Source organism: Manacus vitellinus, unplaced genomic scaffold (assembly GCF_001715985.3).
Source record: "Manacus vitellinus isolate BGI_N305 unplaced genomic scaffold, ASM171598v3 scaffold_27_pilon, whole genome shotgun sequence".
Classification (NCBI taxonomy): Eukaryota; Metazoa; Chordata; class Aves; order Passeriformes; family Pipridae; genus Manacus; species Manacus vitellinus.
The window spans coordinates 1,464,524-1,471,629 of NW_021940039.1; the positions used below are offsets into that span (position 1 = coordinate 1,464,524).

A 7,106-nucleotide genomic window follows, 5' to 3' on the forward strand; every position below is an offset into this window, starting at 1 on the left:
GGCCGGGCAGGAGGGAGGGCAGAGGCTCCCTGGGAGCCCCGGGGTGGCCGGGCCAGCCGGGGCAGCTCCCTCAGGCAGCGGCTGCCTCGTACGGAACGTCCATGTCGTCGTGCCCAGGCCTTAAGGAAACTGGGATGGGGTGGATCTGCTGCTGCAATGCTGGGAAGAGCTCAAGGTCCGAGCAGACCTTGCAGGTGCATCTCCTTGTCCCGGCAGGGCCTAAATTAGCCGCTCTTCGGGTGGCACCTTTAGCACACTGTCCATCTCCAGCCGAGCTCCTGCCACCTCCTGCTGGCTCGGGCTGTAGGTCCCCTCGGACTGGCGCCTCTTCCTTGCCGTGAGAATCATGAATATGAGCCCAATGCTGAGGAGCAGCAAAGAGCCACAGGCTACAGGGACAGCTACTTCAATTAGTGGGGAGGGGAAGAGAGCACCTGGAGTCCCTTTCTGTAAAAGAAATTAATGGAGAGACAATGAAACCCCAGTGGTTACAATAACTGCAACAGCTGACCCAAACGGGCAGATTAGAGGGAAAAAGACTCTTAGAAAAGCAAAAATAAGGCACTTTTTCACACCGGGACAGCCCCCTAAGATGAAAATGCCAGTACACTCAGCATCCACACTGGGAGGCTTTAAAGGGGCCTCCTTACCAACATCAGACTAAAATACACAGGTGCCACTGGCAAAGATCTGACCAGTGTTGCCAAAAAAATATAAAGTTAATGGAGAGCAATGTAAATTTTCAGTAACCCCAAAAAATTTCCCCAAGCGGGGGAAAAAGAGTTCAATTGTGCATCTAATGGCAAGGCAGAAAATTGATTTGGCTGTTAAACTGTGGAAGAGGCTTGAAGAAAACTTGCAGCAGGAAGGGGAAGATGTTAAAAAGGTCAGGACATGTATGGGAGATGGAGATGATAAAAGGTTCAAGTACTGAGAAGAGAAATGAGAATTCTTTAGATTCTGGTGGAATTAAGGATGGCATGGAAGACAACAACAAAGAACTAAAACAACTGTGGAATTTCTGTCATGAAAGAAAGTTTTAAAATTACAATACGCCTAAAAATATAAAATATTTCTTATTGCTAACAATGTATCTGCCACCTTGCAAGCCAAAACAATTCCAGCTGGATTAGTTACAGCTTCTGGATGCCATTCAGTTTGTTCTCACGCAACAAAGCACAGAAGAAACATTCCCAGAGGACCTGCAAGTCCTTTTGCCCCTTCCAAATGCCTGAAGTTCTGTTTGATGCCCCGAGCCTGCCCAGACCCGAGTGCAGTGCAGGGTTAGTTCTGGCTTTGCAGAGCATGCAGGTTAGTCCAGCCCCAGCAGTGCAGCCCCTGCCTGTGCTTGTGCTGCTGCTGTGGGAGGGGGAGAGAGCAGGAGGGCTCAGCTGCCACCCTGTCCCTTCTGGCTGTCCCCAGGGCAAACAGCCCCAGTCCCCTCCCTGCCCACCACGGCCTGGCCAGAGGGGAAGGAAAGAAGTTCTGCAAAAAGCAAGGTGGTGATGAACATGAATAAAGGAATCCACAAGAAGTGTCCTGGGACAGAAGGGATGGAGATGCCTGAAGGAGTCTGTGCATGCAAACTGGAAATGTCAGGGTGACCTTGGCACGTGTTACAGAGCCCTCGGGAACAGCAACAGCAGCAACCCCCGCCTGGCACGCGGCCCTTTCCATGCAGGATGGGTTAGTACATTCCCAGGTTACCAGACAAGCAGCCTGTCCATGCAACAGCTGTACAGAGAGGAAGCAAGGTGAGGGTCCCAGCCCCCTGCAGGAAGGATCCCAGCCCCCCTGGACACTGGGATCAGACACACAGGGACAGCAGGGCCGGGCCTGGGGGCAGCGGCTCAGGGACAGGACACGGCTTTGAACCCGGACCTGAACCACTTTTAGCCCCACTTCATCCCACTTCCCTGCTCCAAACACATCCATTGCTACTCGGATGATCTTTGTAACTCTCATGCAAGACCAAATGCCAACTGAAATTCCATTCTCCAGGAAACTGGGCCAACTGCAGTAGTTGGATTACTGTCCAAAGAGTTGTAAAATCTATGGAAATGTGCAGAGACAACCCCAAAAGCCCTATGGCAGCACGTGCAGACACTGAGAAGTATTTGCTGCAGTTGTTTGTATGCTGGAGACCAACACACAGCAGCACTGCAGGGAAAAAACCATTTCCCAGTTCAGGGTTCTCTGGTCCCAGCTGACTCCCTCCCTGTGCAGGGACAGATCCCGCAGCCCACGGCCCGGGCCGGCTCCTCCCCGCTCCCGGTGTTTAAGGGCCCGGCTCCTCCCGCTCAGTGCGCAGGGCGGTGCTTACGTTGATGTCGCAGCGCTCTCCGGTGTAGCTGGCGCTGCACACACACTCGTATCTGTTCTCCGAGTCCTGGCACGTGCCCCCGTTCTGGCACGGGTTGGGCTCACACTCGTTGATATTGATTTGACAGCTGCAAAGGAAAAGGGGGTTAAAATTGTCGCTTATATTCTTGTGCCACAGGACACAAGATCGTACCGTCTAAAAAAGCCTCCTTTACTTGAAAAGTGCCTGTTATATCTTTTTCAGGTGCTTTCTCCAGGGTTCAACAACATGACATTTCCCCCCTTCACACCAACCCTCCTGCTGTAGTTTCTGTGGCACTGGGGCCAGCACAGGTCACCAGCACTGGCAGTGAGTTCTCACAAAGCACAAGGGACTACTTGGACACAGTTCTTGCTGCAAAACCTGGTGTTGGGGGCTCAAGGGATCCCTCTGCTCAAGGGAACGGCTCGTGCACACTTTAGGAGCAGCCCTTTGATGGGCACAAGGACATAGGAGAGGGTGGGGCCTGTGACCCTCCCCGAGGAGGAGCCAGAGCTCTGGCTCCCTGCAGCCCCCCAGAGCAGCACTTACTTCCTCCCGGTGAAGCCGGGCCTGCAGGAGCAGTTGGCTCCCCAGCTCTCCGTGATGCACCGGCCGCCGTTCAGACATGTGAAGTTCTTGCCACACTGCTGGGGTGGGAACGGCCACCTGTGGAGAGAAGGGACAGCCTTTGGAGCAGCCAGGACTGGGGAAGGGCAGGGTGTACCAGGCTCAGGGGGAACAGGGCTACAGAGGGTTGTAAGAACAGTCACTGGTGTTTCTAGGAAGGACTCTGACACAGGTGGAGAGGAGGAGTCTCAGAAATCTTCCTTAATATCAGAGTATTACTGGGAGCATGCCCAGAGAATATGCAGGAGCTGTGTCACTACCAGGGCTTTTTTCAGACAGTTGCCTGTTCTTGCTGATGGAAATACACTCAGGGACAGGATACTGCTGGAATGCCCGACGGCAGCACGGCCAGCCCTGGGAAGGATAATGCCAGTACCGGGTAACTGCACCAGAACACAGCAGGAACAACAGGAAATTCAACCTGGGAGGGTCAGATAACTGAAGCTCAGCCATATGAGCATTCATCTCCATGTTCCATTTGAACCTGCACAAGTTGTTTTGTTTTTTAAATCAATACAGAAATATGGCAGAGGGGAGTCAAGTCCCAGAGAAGATGGACTTCTTGGGGAACACTAGAGGGAAGTGACAACAGACTAGAGAACTTGCCCTTTAAACAGCTCTGAAACACAGCATGGGGATAACCCACACCAGAAGGAAGGATCCTTATCTCGTACAAGGCTGAGCTCCGTCAGTGAGGATTTGGATCTGGACAGCACAGTTTAGGTGCTTTGCCTACCAGATACCAGCAATGAAAAATTTTCCCCAAGCATCCCAAAGTAAAACCACCATCTCTCTGGGGCTGCTGCAGCAGAGCAGCCCCAGCAGAGCAGAGCAGCCCCAGCAGAGCAGCCCCAGCAGAGCAGCCCCAGCAGAGCAGCCCCTGCAGAGCAGAGCAGCCCCAGCAGAGCAGCCCCAGCACTTACTCGCAGCGCGGCCCCGAGAACTGCGGGGGGCACTTGCAGGAGTAGCCGTACACCCCGTCCACGCAGGTGGCCCCGTTCAGGCACTGGTGCCGCACACAGTCGTCCACGTTGATGTCACACCTCTTCCCGATGAAGCCCCGGAAGCACTCGCACTGGAAGTCTGCCACGGCATCCCTGCAGTCCCCGTGGACGCAGGGGCTGGGCTGGCAGTCGTCCAGGTTGTCCTGGCAGCGCCGCCCCCCCCAGCCCGCGCCGCAGGCGCAGCGGAAGGCGTCGAACAGGTCGTGGCAGGKGCCCCCGTGCAGGCAGGGGCTGGAGGCACAGACGTCGGCCCCGGCACAGCCCAGCGGGACGGGGCCACCCCCGGCCTGCAGGAACTGCTCGGGCTGGGGGTACGGCCGGGGGGCCGGGAAGGGCAGGTACAGCCCCCCGATCTGCACCTGCCCCAGGCAGCCCGTGAAGTTCTCGGCCAGCACGACCAGCACGTTGTTCTTGAGGAAGTCCAAGCTCCCGGCGCTGCCCTGCAGGGTCATGTTCCCTGCCCCATCCAGCCGGAGCAGCCAGCGGGAGGAGGGCGCGTCCGGCTCCTCCATGGACACGGAGATGGAGTGCCAGGCCCCGTCCGTGACCGGCTGCGGGCTCTGGAAGGTGACACCCTCGATGCTGTTCCCACTCCTGATGGTCACAAGCAGGGAGGAGTTCCTGATGGCTACCTGCAGGGAATCCACCTCTTCCACAGCCCAGAGCAAAACAGCATCTTCATCCCTGGTCCTGAAATCCATGTGGAAGCTGCTCAGGGTCACTGATGTGTTGGTGGTAAATTCAATGGCAGAGTTACTATTAAATGTTGCATTAGCCAGACCTATAAATAAAGGGGTAGAGCATGAGGGATTTGAGACAGTTAGTGTCATGTCTGAGACAGACCAATGGCACACTCCTGGCAGGTTCCCTCCCCAAGAACCTCGTAAGCTTAGTGTGAGCAGGATTACAGCCCGAGCTGCTGCATCCCTAAAGCTCTTCCTGTTTACAGTCACACCTCTGGGAATAATATCCAGCTCTGTGTAGTAATTTTTACTCATCAGTCTCACTGCACAAAAATCCCACTATTCCCCTGAGTCAGAAGAGCGACAGAGCCAGGGCAGGTGACAGGCACAGAACCAGCTGTGCTCTGTCCCACCCGGGGCGAACCCACAGAGCCCGTGCTGCTGCAGGAGTGTGGCCCTGGGCACCACTTGTTTTTGCAGTGTGTGTTTGTAATTATTTCAACAGCACAAACAAGGAACATTGATCCTACCCAGGGAACATCAGGGATTTTACCAACACACCAGCAGGAGAAAAGAACTTACACACATATCCTGCTACAACGTCTACACAGGTGGTGGCTTCAGGACAAGGGTCACTTTCACACCAGACTCTCTCTTCACAAAATTTCCCAGTGAAATTTGCTGGACAGCTGCAATGGAAATCATTCCAAGTGACAATGCATCTGCCACCATTCTGACATGGCTCAGACTGAAAAACAAAATGGGGGAATTTAGGGGCAGCATAATTCATCTCTAGGTCGAAGAGAATTTGGTAGAATTGTGACAACAAAGATGAGTATGAGCAGCATTTGAATTAAGAGAGAAGGGAAATGAAATAGCAACTCAACAGCAGTGAAGGAAGCACAAGGGTCTCTGCACAAGAAATTCCTGAGCCCCTGCTTCTCCCCGTGCCCACCACTGACCTACAGGAGCTCCAGCAATTTGGCAAAGTGCTCACAGAGACAAATGAGAGACATCACATACCTTGCAGGTGTCATCAGAGATGCAGCCATTCACAAGGTTTGCAGTCTGGGTCCCGTTGAGTTCCTGTAGCACACTGTAGTTCTCAGCCTGGAAAAACTGTATCTGGTGGTTGTTGAGTTGGATGTCCTGCAAACAGCCCTTGAAGTAGCCCCCCCACAGCTCAGCACTGTCTGGGTCCGGGTGGCCCCCAATAAACACTTCAGAACCAGCTGGCAGAGGCTGTGCCACGAGCTGTCCCAGCTCCACGTGTGTGTCCCACTGCTGAGCACCAACAGTGCCTCCTCGGAAAGACAGAGCTACCAAATGTCTCCTGCCATCAACCACATCCTCTGGAAAGGTGACAGTGTCTGTGGGTGGCACCTCCACCCTCAGCTGGCCGTCCCTCAGGTAGATGGTGAGGCTGGGGCCCGTTTGGTTCCCGATCTGCAGGAGCAAACCGTGGGGCTTCCGACTCCGCAGGAAGAAGGAGATGTTGAAGTCTGCACCAAGGCTGTCAGAAAGGGTGAAAGAGGCAAAGCTGGTGGAGTTCTCGAGGCCAAAGGTGGCTGCTGGGCGCTCTGGAAGAGAAAAGAAACGCCCATCAGCTCAGAGACAGAGGGAATGCAGCTGGCACAGGGATGTTCTGAGCTGCAGCTCCTTAGGAATGGGGGCAAATCTTTCTTCTCAATGTTTTCAACCTATGTCAGGGTAACAATGCTCCTCCCAAAACATGTGTGAAACTAAGTAGGTGAATGTGTCCTGGCTTTCTCTGGAGGGCAGGAATTCAAGCACCCAAGGAGCATGAGAGTGAAATACAGGTCTAGCAGAGCCCTTGCCAACCCAGCAGATTTACTCAAGGACTTGTAAGCCACAGAGTTGCTCTTCAAACTTGTAAACTTGGTAACAGCAGTAACATGCTCAGAATTGAAACAAAAAACTTGAACAATACTAGTACAAGCCTTTGAGGAGCTTGTATTGAGTTATAGATACAATTTTAAGTCAAAATTGTCAAAGAGCTTCCTTTAACATTTTGTGGTTTATGTATAAAGAAATACATTCCTATTCATCCTCAACTCAGAAGCTCAAGACAAACTTTTCCCAGTAAAACAACTTCCCTGGCCCTGCACTCACACAGATCTGTCACAAAGGGCAAGTCAGAGCCTCTGGCTCGACCAGGAATAACACACACCACAAAACTGCCAGTCATTCCTGCAGGAGCAGGAAAGGGATCAAGGAGAATTTTATTCATAGAGGCTTTTGCTTTAGTTTGCCCCTGGTCAAGTAGAAAATACTGTTTCCAGAGCTGACATCAATGCTTCTCTAGCACCTCTGGAGCTGGCAGGTGTGGATGCCGTGGCACTTACCATGTGAGCAAGCCGGGCCTCCGTAAGGCCTGGCACAGTCACACCTGAAGGTCGCCCAGAGGTCCACGCAGAGCCCCCCGTG

The 7,106-nt window shown here is 53.5% G+C and overlaps 1 protein-coding gene across 2 annotated transcripts in view; it reads right to left on the bottom strand.

Moving 5' to 3' along the window:
- Positions 1–15: 15 nt before the first annotated feature.
- CRB2 (crumbs cell polarity complex component 2) overlaps positions 16–7,106 on the bottom strand; it is a 52,319-nt gene continuing 45,228 nt past the window's right edge. The window contains exons 8-15 of one of the 2 annotated variants that reach the window (XM_029960558.1): positions 7,025–7,106; positions 5,682–6,238; positions 5,241–5,406; positions 3,895–4,756; positions 2,894–3,010; positions 2,324–2,450; positions 435–447; positions 16–331 (exon numbers count right to left, since the gene is read on the bottom strand). The exon at positions 7,025–7,106 is cut by the window's right edge and continues 929 nt beyond it. In XM_029960558.1, coding sequence (XP_029816418.1) covers positions 249–331; positions 435–447; positions 2,324–2,450; positions 2,894–3,010; positions 3,895–4,756; positions 5,241–5,406; positions 5,682–6,238; positions 7,025–7,106 — 2,007 coding nt within the window. In that variant the 3' untranslated portion in view covers positions 16–248. Of the gene's footprint in view, positions 448–2,323; positions 2,451–2,893; positions 3,011–3,894; positions 4,757–5,240; positions 5,407–5,681; positions 6,239–7,024 lie in introns of both variants that reach the window. The other variant, XM_029960557.1, reaches the window with a different exon arrangement.